The sequence below is a fragment of the Crocodylus porosus genome, unplaced genomic scaffold (genome assembly GCF_001723895.1).
Source record: "Crocodylus porosus isolate Cpor-Errol unplaced genomic scaffold, CroPor_comp1, whole genome shotgun sequence".
Taxonomy (NCBI): domain Eukaryota; kingdom Metazoa; phylum Chordata; order Crocodylia; family Crocodylidae; genus Crocodylus; species Crocodylus porosus.
The window spans coordinates 18,080,928-18,095,425 of record NW_017728921.1 but is presented as its reverse complement, the minus strand read 5'-3'; the positions used below and the strand labels follow the sequence as shown (position 1 = coordinate 18,095,425).

General features: G+C 45.8%; 2 protein-coding genes across 8 annotated transcripts in view; one reads left to right on the top strand and one right to left on the bottom strand.

Moving 5' to 3' along the window:
* Positions 1 to 5,406, top strand: part of SFI1 (SFI1 centrin binding protein) — a 47,193-nt gene extending 41,787 nt beyond the window's left edge. For all 5 annotated transcript variants that reach the window (XM_019539188.1, XM_019539185.1, XM_019539187.1 and 2 more), the window contains 4 exons: positions 870 to 981; positions 2,184 to 2,295; positions 2,929 to 3,032; positions 4,353 to 5,406. In XM_019539188.1, the coding sequence (XP_019394733.1) occupies positions 870 to 981; positions 2,184 to 2,295; positions 2,929 to 3,032; positions 4,353 to 4,368 (344 nt within the window). In that variant the 3' untranslated portion in view covers positions 4,369 to 5,406. The remainder of the gene's footprint in view (positions 1 to 869; positions 982 to 2,183; positions 2,296 to 2,928; positions 3,033 to 4,352) is intronic.
* Positions 3,424 to 14,498, bottom strand: part of PISD (phosphatidylserine decarboxylase) — a 35,109-nt gene continuing 24,034 nt past the window's right edge. For all 3 annotated transcript variants that reach the window (XM_019539191.1, XM_019539193.1, XM_019539192.1), the window contains exons 4-8: positions 13,010 to 13,246; positions 12,263 to 12,401; positions 10,610 to 10,756; positions 6,743 to 6,903; positions 3,424 to 6,420 (exon numbers count right to left, since the gene is read on the bottom strand). In XM_019539191.1, the coding sequence (XP_019394736.1) occupies positions 6,196 to 6,420; positions 6,743 to 6,903; positions 10,610 to 10,756; positions 12,263 to 12,401; positions 13,010 to 13,246 (909 nt within the window). In that variant the 3' untranslated portion in view covers positions 3,424 to 6,195. The remainder of the gene's footprint in view (positions 6,421 to 6,742; positions 6,904 to 10,609; positions 10,757 to 12,262; positions 12,402 to 13,009; positions 13,247 to 14,498) is intronic.

Below are 14,498 nucleotides of genomic sequence, written 5' to 3'. Positions count from 1 at the left end.
CTACCAAGGTCCCCCCAACAAGTGCTTCCCCTAGTGTTTGGGAAAATGTATGTGTCTGCTTTGGAAAGGGGAGCTGCATCAGGATGCTGAAGAATTAATTGGGGCACAGGGCTCCTGGAGAGAGAAGGATGTAAACACATAAGTTCAACCTAGCTAGCAAGAAAAGTGATGTTATTGCTGGCATGTGTATATCCACATCTTTGTAAACAAGCTTTGGGGTTTTGAGGAAAAGGGGAGCCACCTGGAGGAAAAGGGCTGGCAAGGGAGCAAGGCCCACCCCATGAGGCTCATTATACCTGTGTTTATAATTATTTGTCATCTTAAATGATTCCTACCAGGTAGGAATCACTTTTAAGATTCCTGGTCCTGGTGCTGCAGGCTAGTGTGATCAGTGGCTGTTTCCACTATGGTCATGAATCATAAGACAAGATCTAAACGTTTTGTGGGACTAAACTGAAGATCCTGCTTGATATTGACTATATGCTATGTGGCTACTACCAAGTAGTAGCCCTCCTGGCCCAGACCACATTTAATTAATAATGGAAAAACTCAAGTACAAACACACTCTGGTACTAAGCCTCTGCTTCAGGGTCTCATGTCTCCTCTTGCATGTGAGAACAGAGCCTAGAGAATTGAGTTCATAGTACTGGAGGTCTTGGTCAATGCTCCTTTGGGCTCCTGCTGGGCATAGCCTAATCTAATGCTGTTAGCAAGGGAAGAGAGGCTGGAGGTTGCATATTGCAAGGTGGTATCATGAAAAGGATCCAGGAGGGTGGCGAGTTCCCAACTGTCTGTCATAACAAGTAGGCACAGGAAACAGACCATAGCTTTGCAGTGTCATTGAGTGTGTGCCTTGGGTTTCCTTTCAGGTAAACGTGAACAGAAGCAAGGCAGTTCAACCAAGCGAGTAGAGCTGGAAGCAGAACTCCAACACATCCGTCTGGAAATGCAGCATTACTGCGACAGCAAGCGGGAGCTCAAGTGCGTAGCATTCCTTCCCTTCTAGCCTCAGTCCAGTGCTGCATTGCCATTCTTGGTGCAGTTCAACTGTTAAAAATTACCCTTTTCCACTCTTACTTGAACATGGGCCCTGGGCCTGTTCTGTTGCCCCTGCTGACCTGTGAGGGGTTGTTAGAGCCCTGCAGAGCCAGTATTGCTTTCTCACGCTTCATCATTTGGTTTAGGTGGCTTGGGGCAAACACTGAAGAAAGTAACACCGTAAGGGCATCATTTGAATACGTTGTGGCTGAATTGGTGCAACCGAGTCAACACTTCATGTGCAGTGGTACCCAAGGGAGCAACTAGCATCATGTTTGGCTCGCTTTTTAACTCCCCAGTCCAAATAATCAAATACTTTTCTGAAAGTTCATTGGGGCTGGCATTAAGCATAAGCCAGCAGCAAAGCTCCAATTGATTTCTGTAGCCAAGGCACCTTAACACCTCTGCCACTGTACTGCCTGCCTTATGTTCGTTGGGGCATGGACTAGAACCAGTCTCTTCCTTTTTCCTGATTAAATACCTTAACCACTAGGATATAGGTGTGTGCTTGTGTTTTCTTGCTGCAACATACATAATTATTCCATGAGAGCAGAGCAGTTTCCACAGGGAGACTTGAAAACTGAGCCAGACTACCCAATAGTTATGTGGTTGTGGAGCATTCACTTGTCTGGTAGTGGATGTAGAAAGTCCTAACCTGCAGCTTGAGCTTGCATCTTGCGTGAATGCTTTAACAGCTGAGCTGTGACCAAAAGGGGACACCTCCTTCTGCATCTTTTGCTTGGTCAGAATCTGAGCGTGCCTTCTGATGTGGTTTGAAAGTTGGATTCCGGTGTGGCCTAGGCACCTACTTGCTTGGCCCTGTCAGGATGTAGGTGTCCTGGCATGCAGGAAGCGTGCCCAGTGAGGGTTGGATAGCGAGTTTGAGGCTTTGTATTTTAGATTCAAGGCACTTGCATGCTTGCCTCCCACCTGGCAGGCACAAGCCAACCTGAGGGGTTGCAGATTTGCATTTACACAGTTGACTTTTAATAGAAATCTCTTCTATAAAGCAATCTGTAAAGAGCAGTCACAGAGCACCTTCCTAGCACTGTGTATGTAATGCTGGGCATGATACACAAAGCACCTTCCTTTTTCTTGCATTGTTAGTTCTGTACTAAACAGGAATCTCTGATTTACTCTATCAGATCATGTCAGCGGCAAGCACAGATTCTACGTAAGTGGCTAGATACAAGTACAGGTGGCACAGGCCCGGGGGAGCGTCAGACTGTCCAGCATGTTCAAGAAGAGTTGGAACAGGTAGGTGGAGGGGGAGCAGGCAGAGCAAACACTGATCCCATGATGCTGTTGTATAGTAGTGAATTGAATGGTATTGGAGGACTGGGCTACTCTTGCTTGCAAAACTATGCATAATGTTATAGAAGCATCATGATAGATTAGCAAAAGTAAGGGAGGTGTGAGGAGGGAAAACTGTTTTCCCAAGCAGAGGGGGCGCTGGGAGTAAGAGTGGAAAAGGAACTGTAAAGTCTGGGGGTATTACTGTACTTCTGAGGTGTGGCTGTACTTCCTGAGCTGGCTGGGGTCAGCAGCAGCAGCAAAACTGACACAAGCTGTGCTACCCTACAGAAGTTCACCCAAGATTTCTAAGTAGCTAAGCTGCACTGAAGTCCATGTTGCGGTCTTCACTGCTTCCAGTAGTCAAGCTAGCTTGGGTATGTCAGTGTGCTGCAGGCTGCTCTGATGGCATTTCATTATCTGAGGGGGAAAGAACCACAGCCCAGCTGCACAAGGTATAACCCAGTTCATTCACTTAATACTTCCTAATCAATCAGGGGAGGTAATGAGAATGACTGCTGGCATGGTTAGCAACTGAACTAATTGGACTGCTTGTCACCATCTTAGCCCTTTCCTCTTCCCTGCTCTCCTTCACAGTTGGTGCTAAGGATCAACTCTCTGGCAAAAGTGCTCTTGGAGGGGAGAGACAGAGTGCAGAATTATGTCATGCATCTACAGGACATTCGTGCTGCTCTGGCCATGTAATGAATCCAAAACTTCTGAAGAGTGGTTCATGTTCCCTGGTAGGATGATCACTGCTCTGTCACTGATGGGGAGTGGGGACATAATATTATCTTCCCCTGATAAGTTTTTCTGAGTGTCCATGCCTCACTGAATCATGGACCAAGCCTGGCTCTCCAGTTCATGTAAAACTCCTTGCACATGTGTGTGATAAAGCTGCCTTCCCTGTTTTATAAATTAATTTACATTACATGTTACCATATTCATTTACCACAACTGTAAACAGGTGGGAGAATTTCCTGTTGCATAGCTCAGAAATGTGCATTCATACAGTAGTTCAAAGTTACTCAAGTGATGGGTGACACATACCTGGCTAGCAAAATTGCTCCTACTATTTTAAGACAATAAGCAACACGTATAAGACTTTTTATTCAAAATGTTTGCAGGTAAATGAGTTAATGTTCGTAAGTCGTACACTTTTACATACAAAAATACCGTGCTACTGATACAGTTGAAAAATTAAATGGATTCTCCATGTAGGAGAAATTCACAGCATCACTAGTACCCTCCAGGAACTCTGCTTCCCCTTCCTATGACCAGTGCTGATCTAGGGCTAAGATTCCTCTTCCCCAGCCATCAGCCAGGCTTCCACAGTGCGAAGACTACCATGATGCAGAATGATCTGCCTCTTTTCAGATTTATGTTAAAGTAAGCAGCAGCAACCTCTTCTCCACTGTTAACCTAACCATGGCCCTCAGATACTATGGAGGATGATGCCAAGTAGTGAGAAATTAAAGCTTAGAGTTGCTTTGGCCATGCCCAGAGGCAATTAAGCCCCAGTGGAGGGAGTGGGTGGAAGAGATTCAGTCTTCCTGCCTTTGACCCACTGGAACAGGTCCAACAAGTTGGAATTTATGAGAGGCTAGTGACAGCTTTAACCCCTGGGGCTGATATCTGTCTTCATGCACTTCACACCCTCAAGTTTTTGTTTTTAAATTTCTGCACATTTGAAACCAAACTGTTGTGATATACTAATACAGGAGCTAACTTGCTAACTGAAAGGGTTTAAACAAGGTGGCTGGCTGCTAAGAGCCACTTTAAACTTCTACAAAAACCATCCCCATAGAAAAGGAGGAAAGACTGACTCGGAACCAAAAGATTCCCCCCTCCCTCCCCGCCACCACGTGTGCATCAAGCAGTCAAGCTCATATGGTAAGTATTTGTCAGGCTGTGTTAGCAAACAGATTACATTATCTCCTCTTCCCTACTAGGAAGCTATATATACAGGGGCTTGACAAACTGCACGCTTACAACAAAATTCCTTTCTATTTTCTGCACGGCCCAGGGGGAGTTTAGATTTTCCTTCAACACAGCTGAACTGCAGGGAGACAGAACAACAAGAAGGTATAGACTCCTAAGAAGCTTTCTTCTCAGAAGACCCCTTTAAAATACCAGATTAAGTGAAACCTCCAGTCCCTGTGGCATGTGCACCCTCAAACCTCAAGCCAGCATGGAACACATTCAGACAGGAGTTTGAGTCAATTCCCTCACTTGGCCTAGTTACTTACAGGCATTTGATTTCCTGGACTCTAAATAGAATTTATTGTAGAATAGATAACATTGCTTTAAAAGTGAGTTTCTCTCCACCCTTTTGACACCAGTTACTGTCAATCCTGTTACTGGTAACAAGATGCTTAACACACCAAGTATTAGTGTCATGTTTCACAGACTGGCTGAAATGTTAATATCTCCATTCTAATCCTCCTTGGTATGAATTTACAGAAACACTTAAGTTTGCAACAGAATGAAGCTTCAAAACAGAGCTCTCAGCCCCAGCTTCTCTCTACCAGCTATGAGGGTGAAAAGTACAAGTTTGGCTTCTACTGTGATAAATAGTTTTAAGTTCTTTGTTGGATGGAAAAGCAGGTTAGTGCACCAGGGGAGCAACCTGAGATTGCTCTGAAAATTCACAATGGTTTTGAATATAGTCAGTGCATGTGGTATTTCAATCTATACATTAACAATAGGCCCTGAAGTATTTCAAAGTGTTTAATAAATGAAGAAATCCCTCCACCCAGAACTTAGTGACAGATCCCATAGTTTATGACAACATAAAAAGCAACATCCCATGAACAGCAGAAGGAGAACACACACTTTGGCTGCCTTCCTGATGTAAAGCACAAGGGGGCTCTGTGATGGAAACACCCCAAGCACTGAAAAGGCAATATACCTCTTTTAACAGTTATTTTTCCTGTCACAATCTTCTCTTGCAACAGCCTGTCAGTGGATGAGTGTAACTGTCAGCCACATGAACAAAAATCATTAAGGCCTGGAATAGCTAAGTAAAACCACAGAGGTGGAGATTGAATGGGTGGGGCTGACTGCTACAAGTTTAAAAAAATTTTAAAAAAAAGATGATTATGATAACCAGTTTGACCACATGGAATGTAGACACAGTGTTTTCAGGTTAAAAATACAGTGCAAAGTCCAATTTAAAGGGACAGTGTCAGGTTATGAACTTTTGAGCGCTTGATATTTGTTGCTGATGTTATGACTGAATGAGTCCAAGTTGCTTTCACCAATACTGATGTTGTTTTCTTGTGCACTTCTCCTAGTCTGGCCAATGAAACTATACTAGCCAGTTTAGACTTTATGGCTGTCCTGTATTAACACAATGCTGAGTGATGGTTCTGAAAAAAAAAATGTGGGAAGACATACTAGCTAGTTTCAAACCCAGATTTTACAGAACTGAAATTTTAGATCTTGATCAACCTGTCAGTGTCCCTTTAAATATACTAATCTCTCTGCCTTCATCCCTCCCCCTTGCAACTACAGAGTCTGGGCAGGCCCAGTAAGGACCTATATACTCTGTAAATGTAATCAGTTTTCGGCAGGCTAAAGTGGGGGAGAGCATGAAAGACTGCAGGCACAGGGTAGAACAGGAACTTCCCTGGTCAACATTCTTAAAGGCGTCTGTACCTGATATGTATATGAATTATCCGATTATTTTACTGCACTCAGCAAGGGTGTGCAATATAGGTCGCACACTCCCAGTTTAACAGAGCAGCGATGCATGTTATTTCCCTCACCCAGGTCCTGCTGAGTGATATTTTCTGTTTAGTGAAACATTTCCTTGTACAGCTGAGTCCTTCCATGTATAAAATCCTCTTGCTCTGGTAGTTCCTATAGGGACCCCAGGGCTTCTCCAAAACGAATTTTTTGTCCAGGTTTGAGGTGGAACTTGAAGTCCTTGGGTGCCTCAAAGATGAGAACAATGGTTGAGCCCAGGTTAAACTCGCCTAAATGTTCTCCTTTCCTCATGGGGATGCCCTCCTTGTTGTTGTTGGTTATGAAGCTGAAGTCATTGTAGGAGCCTTTGGAGTAACGTGGACTATTAGTATGCAAGTCCTGCATGCAGAGGGGAGAAAAAGCCTGTCACATGTGCATTTCAGTATCCTCTATTCATTACCAGTGCTACAGTTTCAGAGCAGTAACTTGCAATTCAAAGGGGAATCAAGAAACTACAGAGCAGATGCCTCAACCTGGTCCTAGAACACATACACCAGTCCACAGAGTAACACTCCTTAAAAATTATTCACGTTTCCATTTTAACTTGCTACTAAATTCAAAGAAAGGAAAGATGGACCTAGCTCTGCCTTGTTTCATTACATTAGAGACACAGTATCTCTGACTTTCAAAACAAAGCTTCATTTCTTGTCATGCCACTCACCTGGTCAAAGTAGATGCGGATAGAGCCCACATTTGTGGCTCCTACTGCTGTTAGTGAGAAAAAGCCATGTTTCCAGTCCCCTGTGAGGACAACACGCTCATTATGGCAGAAGAGCTCCTTGATCCAACGAGCAACCCCTGGATTCACAGACATTAGGGAGCCTATAGTAAATAGGAAGAGCAAGGTTAGGAGTCTTTATCAAGCTGCAGCTTCAAGGTCACTAAAGGCTGCATACAGACAGAAAAACCTCAAACCTGGCACTCCTGTTTAAACTCTGCATGCCCCCATGCCAAGCTTGGTGCTTGCCCAGAAGAGGCAGTGAATTAGTTGGACCCAGCTCATCCAGAGTCTGTATAGATCAGGTGCTTTAATGGAGCTTTTTTGGCACCTGTATCTAGTAGCTGATTGAGTGAAACTATTAGATAAAACCCCGGGTGAAGCGTGTGGTCTATACAGATGCTGCAGAGCAGAGTCAAACCAACACACTGCTTGTTCCAGTAAAGCATGGTGGTTTTTTTCCGTGTCTGACAGCACCCATAGTCACATGAATCAAGACTAACATAGCTTGGCAGATCTCAACTGCTGTGGAATTAGGGCATGTTACTACTCTAGAGCAGTGGTTCCCAACCTTTTTTATACTGCGGACCAGCAAGGGAGCAAAACAGGGCGCATGGAGCTGGCTGCCTCCCTCCGGGGGCTACCCCACCACTCAGTTTTAACTCTGTACATGACTGCCAACAGCGGAAGCCACTTGCCTGGCCAGATGGATGCAGGGCTTGTGCCATGACCTGGCAACCAACCCTTTGCGGCCCAGTGATTGGGAACCTCTGTTCTAGAGCAGCCCTAATGGAGGACTTGAATAGAACTGAGAGAATTCACGAAGAACAACAAGCAGTGTTCACATCATCTGGAAGGGCTGTACTGAGACAGAAGTGACTGAGGAGAGGGGAACTCTAAATGGCAATCCACATTATTCCCACATAAAATTCCTGCAACCCTATGGAAAGCATTTGGGAATGTCTGTACTTCCTTAAGATGTTACATATGCTAGTCAGAGGCAGAAACATGACAAAGTTAGATTTGGAATTCTAGAATCTAGATTCGCCAGCTAAGGGCCTACTGAGGCTTAAGTCTGTAAAAGTGCTTGATCTTTGACATCTGCAAACGTTCCATGGGTGCTTGAGCTCTGCAGCACCTAAAGACTCAGCACCTATGTTTACATCCAAACAGAGTTAGATCATGACACTATTTTACAATGAGCCTGGCACTGAACAGATCAAGTCCATTTTCACCTGTAACTTTTCAGATTTAATCAAAATGTTCCTTATCATGAAGGTGCTTGAATCTCTTCACACTTTTGCCACCGATGGGGAACATACTTTTAAATATCAGTTATCCCATGGCAGGAGCTCCTCCTCTGCCCAAAACTCCCCTAAGGAGGCAAGATCTGTGTTTAGATTTGTCTGAAAATATCTGCCATTACTCAAAGCCTGCTTTATCATCCAGAATATTTAAGCTCCTGGCTCTCTGCTGATGGGTTAAATGAAAGGGAAAACATTCCTACTAAAAAGGTCATTAACAGGGATCCAGGTTTCTCATGGAAAAACAGCGTAAAATGCAGATTTCTCATTTTAGCAGGGAAACCCATGGTTTTTACACCGAGCACATTTTGCAAGGGAATGGGAGGAGGGCTGTCAGGCAGGGGGCACCATGTGTATATATATGCACATGGCTCCAGGCAGCCTGGGGAGCAGCTCCCACAGGTAAGGTGGGGGTCAGCAGAAGCCCCCATTGGGAGGGAGGGAGGGAGTAGGGCAGGGCTGAGGCTGCCCAACCAGGCAGTATGTGGAGCTTGGGGCCCAGGGCCACAATGCACAGCCCCAGCCAGGAGTGGGTTTTATGGGCAGCTCATCTGGGGGGCGTGGGGCCAGCTCGCTGCCACTGCGTGAACTGGAGGGGCAGAGGGAGGACCCATGCCCCCCAGATCTGTGTGCAGGGTGGGGACAGAGGCAGGTGTGGGCTGCCCACTGCAGGGTGAGGTGGGGACAGGCAGCACAGGTGGCAGAGCAGGGTTGTGCCCCTCCCTGCTGCTGCATGTGTGGGAGATGTCACCAAGGCAGTACAGAGCTCGCAGCAAGCAGTTTCCCTATGCAGCTGTGCTCTGCCCTGCAGCGCTGAGTCACACCTGCAGGCTGCAGGGGCCCTGGGGGAGGGCAGTCTTGCACACTGATTGGGGGTGGGGGGGCGGCATGGATCACCCCTGTTCTCCAGGAATGTGTGCTGTGACGGGGCCAGCCCCACCCCCTTCCTGAGCCCACAGCTGGCAGCAGGGGGGAGCCAGCTCCATGCTCTGCTGCAGCAGCTGCTGCCTTCTGGGGAGGGCAGGGGGCTGCAAACTTGGGTCCTTGGCCCCATAGCCCTGGCAACTGGGGGCCCCCTTTGGCAAGGCTGGGGGAGCTGGGGCTGTGGGTTCTGTGGGGGGCTTTCAATTTTAATAATGGACTTGGGGGGGGGTATTATCAGAGAATTTGCAATTTTTTTTTTTTTTTAAATCAGGGAAAACCAGGACCCCTGGTCATTAATAATACTTTGCCATAGGAGGATGTATAAACCTAATAAGCTTTGCCCTTTGCTCAGCCACAGTATTTGAGTCTAGCATCTTCATCTATGTTCACGGAATCAGCGTGAACATGACAATATCACTGCCCCCAAACAAGCTCAGGTGGAACTCAAACTGGACAAGGGGCTTTCTGGTCCTAGTGGGGTGTAACTCTGCGAAATGGTTCTAGTGCTAAGAAACAAAACAGGTCTTTTTATCTACATGAATAGTTTCACTGGACCACATCTCTAGAACTGCTGGAAGAAAGCCATGATCTGTAGTCCTTCCAGTCCTGCAAAAGCATGAAGAAATTACTCTAGTGCTGCAGAAACAAGCTAGGCAGCTCACCAGATAGGAAATGAAAGGCTTAAAGTAGGCCTAGGATCCAAAAAGAAAGTATATCACAAAAGAAACTATAAAGGCTTCCAACCTATCACACAGTACATGAGAACATAAGCAGCAGTCATTAGGTTTCACCAGAGCCAGCAAGCTTGTAGCTAGAGCCATTTTTGTATTTTGTTGCACTTACAATGGATCTCCTGGCAGCATTTCCCTCCTGAAACCTCAGCATTAGTCTAAAGTTTGACAGATACCATGAGATTCATGCCAGGTCTCAGTCTCTCTCTCTCTTTCACAGGGCATTTGAAATCTTGTCTAAATCCTTTCTTTGTTGTTAGGTAATTAAAAAAAAAGAATAAAAGAACTAGCATTGCTGAATGAAGGATGTGTCTATTTGTAAAGTGGGGAGTAGGGTTGTGGGCAAAACCTCCCAGCCGTGACTCCAATCAAGTGACTATGTTTAGTTATGTATTCACAGGCTCAGTAAGACCGAGTTACCCATAATCATCACATCCCACTCCAGGAAACTCCCCTTTGCCAGCCTTAGATTGCTGCTTTTTCTGTGGATATGGAAAGGGAGAGTGCTCCTTCTCTCCATTTAGGTTATGAGAGAACGTTTCCAAGCTCTTAATCTTCACCATAAAAAATTTAATGGAAACAAGTCAGGTTTTCATACACTGAGAAGACTGGGATTGTTTGGAGACAGGGTTACTCATCTCACTAGTTATGATAAGCTATGGGCAAGACTGAAACCCAGAAATTTATTAGGGTGGTGCCCAGGATTTTTATGTGTGCAACAAGCAGCTCACTCCTGGTTCTGCAAGCACATCACAAAGACACAGTTCTGTGCCTTTCTCAGTAACAGCCCCTGCACCTGCACTTTCCAAAGCACTTGCTCTGTGTTCCTGTCTCCAGAGATAAGAACCTACCTGGGAAGTGGCGTCGGTGTGACACTCTCCAGTCAGTGGGTGAATGGAAGCAGTGATAATCACCAGGGGCCAGGTAGATCACACAGTGATAGAGTTCATTCCCCTCCTTTGTGACGAGCTGTTTTTGGAATGAGTTGCAAGAGGAGGCTACAAGGGAACAACAGAAAAATGGAAGGAATTATAAAGAATGGACAAAAGGATCCTCTGAAAGAATCTACTCCATATGAGAAGCATGCACTGTGAAATATACAGTACTCAGAAGACCATGGTAACTGCAGAGCACTAAAGGTACCCCACACTTATTGATGTGGCAATAGGAAATCTTAAACAGATGTGCTTCAATGCAGGGGTCCCACCATTTTAAGCAACTCAGTTCCTTTTCTATATAATTTAAACATTTTGGAAGTCCAGTCCTTGAAGAATTCAAATAGTTTTAAAGAACCTCAGCTTCCCCTGACAAAAGCAGCAGAAGGTTGGAGCTAACAGAATACAAGGGGCTTGTCTCAAAGCCAGCTCAACTATTTGGGGATAGAAAAATTTGGGGGAAGGCTCCAGGGTTATGAAAACATAGTTTGGTTGTATTTTCATAAGTGCTGCAAAAATCCTGTGGCTTCCAAAGGGTTTCTTTTCATGGCATGCTGTTCACTCATAAGTTTATCCAACCATCTTACCACCAGACGGGTGGCCTTGGAGAAAGAAGTGCCTGACCACAGAACAGCTCTAGCAGAAGCAACAAGAGCACAAAGTTCCTCACAGTGTCTGAAGCCCTGACCTGAGAGGAGCTGCTCTAGGCCTAAGAGAAGGGAGACTGTCTCTATGCTGTGATGCTAGTGCCAAAAATCTGATCTAATATAACAGCTCTTAACTGGACACACAGGCATGTTTCAGTCTGACACTAAAAGCTCAGAATTGTCGTTAAGGTGAGAAACCCTGAAATCAGCCACCATCAACCCAATAAAGGACAGAATAGAGATGCACCTTATGGATTAATTGAATCAAGAGTTGTATTAGCTTTTATGAGCAAGAGCTCATTTCATCAGATGCTATCCCAATATAATCATACACTATGGCAGAGATTTTCAACCTTTTTTAGTCTAAATACCCCCAGTGGCTGGATGCTGAGCAGGGGGGGAAGTGGGCACCACGTGGCCAGACATGGAGCAGAGAGGTGGGGACAGAACACCTCCCAGGAGCAGAGCTGGGGCAGGGCAAGGAAGCTCACCAGGCTGATGTGTGATGGCAGTGGCTGTCGCGTATGAGCTTCCCCGCCCTGCAGAGGGGCACTGCTGCCCTTGCCCCAACCTGCTCCTGCTCCTGGGAGGCAGCAGTGCCCCGTCGCCTCCCGCCCATGCATACCCCCTAGGACTGGTACACATACCCCTGGTTGACAACCCCTGCACTATGGAAACAGCAGTTAATCATAGCAAATACCAAACACGGTCTGGCAAGAGTGAAGGGGTACTAAGGAGAAAGGGGACTCAAAAGGGAGCCATGTTATTTCTCACACTAAGCCAAAAGGAAGCAGGGTTGTTTTTGCTGCTGCTGAAAGTCTGTGGGTACAGCCTAGTATAAATAGGATTATCATTTCCCTGCAGTTAACGGGAACTGTGAAAAGGCGCATACCCACTAAGAGACCAGCCGAGGCAAGCTTACTTTGGCTGAACTGTAGGTCCTCTGGATTGATCTGTGGCCCCAGAAAGGATTCCAGTGAGTAAGTGACACCCTTTACTTGCTCCACCTCACAGTTCTTCACTTGTCCAAAGTTGAGAATTTTTCCATCTGAGGGACTGATCTACAGGAAACAGTGAAAGGAAAAGCATTAGGAGTCCAGGCATCCCTCAACACACTCCACTGTAGTTGGAAGAAAAACAAGTCTTAATGGTCATTTCAGTGAGCAGCTTTCACTTGTCTTCCGCTCAGGATAACCCTTCACCCCATACAGGGCTAGACCCAACCCCTTCTATGTGGGAAAGGCAAGCAGGACACCCCATAACTGAGATCCAGAAGCACCAAGGTAGACATTTCATATTGGCATTCGAAGTAGACATCATTATGATGCCCTAGAGAGACAGATTTCTATTTCAATGAGAATGCATGCTCCAGTCTAAATGGAACAACTCGGAGCGGAAATACCCCCTACTAACCTAGTAGTCTAGTATCAACCCTTATTCCTCACCCCAATAGCCTATATGTAACTAAGAAGAACAGCAACAACTGTAAGAGCAAATGACAGATCTACAGCTTCATTCAGCCCAGTCTAGCCCACCCTCCCAGGTTTTGGCCTGCAGCTAGTTCATGTTTAGCACCTGTCCACAAACTAGAAGGGAAGCTACAAGCCAGTGTAAACCTCCCTCTCTGAGTTAAAACACAATGCAACCTCTCCCCCATCCCTGTCCTCACCACACTGTGCAAGCAGCAGACTGGCCGGGCCTGTGGTTTTAGCTTCCTGCGAAAAAACTCGCTGAGGTTTCTGTAGTGATGAAGATCTTCGACAGCTGCCTCCTTCATGTTCACACCAAACGTCCAAATGTACAGGCTGTACACAGGCTTCCGGAGCCAGGTTGGCAGCTCGACCTGGTTCAGACGTCCCCAGGCTCGTGACAGCAGTCTTGTTGGTACTGATTTGTACAGAGCAACCTAGAGAAAGAGAGATGGATTATGCTTTGCTCTTCTATTCTCTCCACTGCCCCTGGCATTCCCTCAGCCTTCCCCACGAAGTGGACTGGACAGAACTGTCCCTGCTAGGGCTTCCCTGACTTCACTGGGGTTGTACCAAGCATGTATTAGCCCTCAAGTCTTCAGTATGCCAGAAGCAGAACCTCACTTTCACTCCCTCGCACTGACATGCTGGGAGAGATGACATAAGCTCCTGCTTTGGAAGCAAAACGAGTGAATCTGGACATTTCACCAGGTGTGGGAAGCAACAGTGGAGTCCTTTCTGACAGGGCATTTCTGATGCTTATGTTTTTGCAGTTAGGTAAAAGGTAGAGGTGCAGACAATTTACAACTGCAGCACAGAAGCCACCTTTCAGTGAGGTGCAGGGCAGCCACAGTGCAGGTGCTCTCTTCCCACTCAGGCTGCTGCTTCTGGCATGAATTAGTGGAAACTGCTCCTAAGAGCGTTGCAGACAAGCAGTACATTTCTAGCTTTCCAGTACAGCGCTGATGAGATGAGGCTGAGCAGACTAACTAATTTGTCTTTGTGAACAACCAAAAGGAACCACACTTCAGAATACACCCCTTCATCTCAGCACTTCTCACACTCCCATCTATTCCTACACGCTAGTTGTTCTCTTCTCATCATGCCAGTATAATTATAGCTGTGCAGTCCCTCCTTACATGGTTCCCACTGGTATAAAGGCCAGTGATCCTCTTGCCCCTACAGGAAAAGGAACAGCTATCCCAGTATATGGCACTTCTATACTTGCCACACCATGACTTACACCCCTGCAACTATTTTGGTTTAAAAAAAAATACCACTAACCAACAAGGTTACAAGACTGTGTATATGCCAGACCTTACTGTTTGGGCCATTCCAAGGATCACTCACCTGCAATTTGTGGTACCTGTTATTACTCAATAATTTGCAAGAGCATATTTTAATTACACAGAGGAGAGAGCCCTCTAAAATATGTTTTAAGAGAACACTTATCTACAAATGTCTGCTAGAAATTTACTTAATGGTGAACCTAGCTAGTACCAGTTCCAAGAGAAAATGTTCCTCTTTTCTTTCCCAAGCCAAAGAGAAGCTATTTACTCCTTGTGGCAAGGGCATCCATCCTAGATAGGATCTGCAGAAGGCAGCGGTCAATATGAACAGCAGTTCATGCTTCCCAAGAGGTGGTCTTTTACCTTGTCAGTTCTATGAGGTGCATTTATTTCACTCACA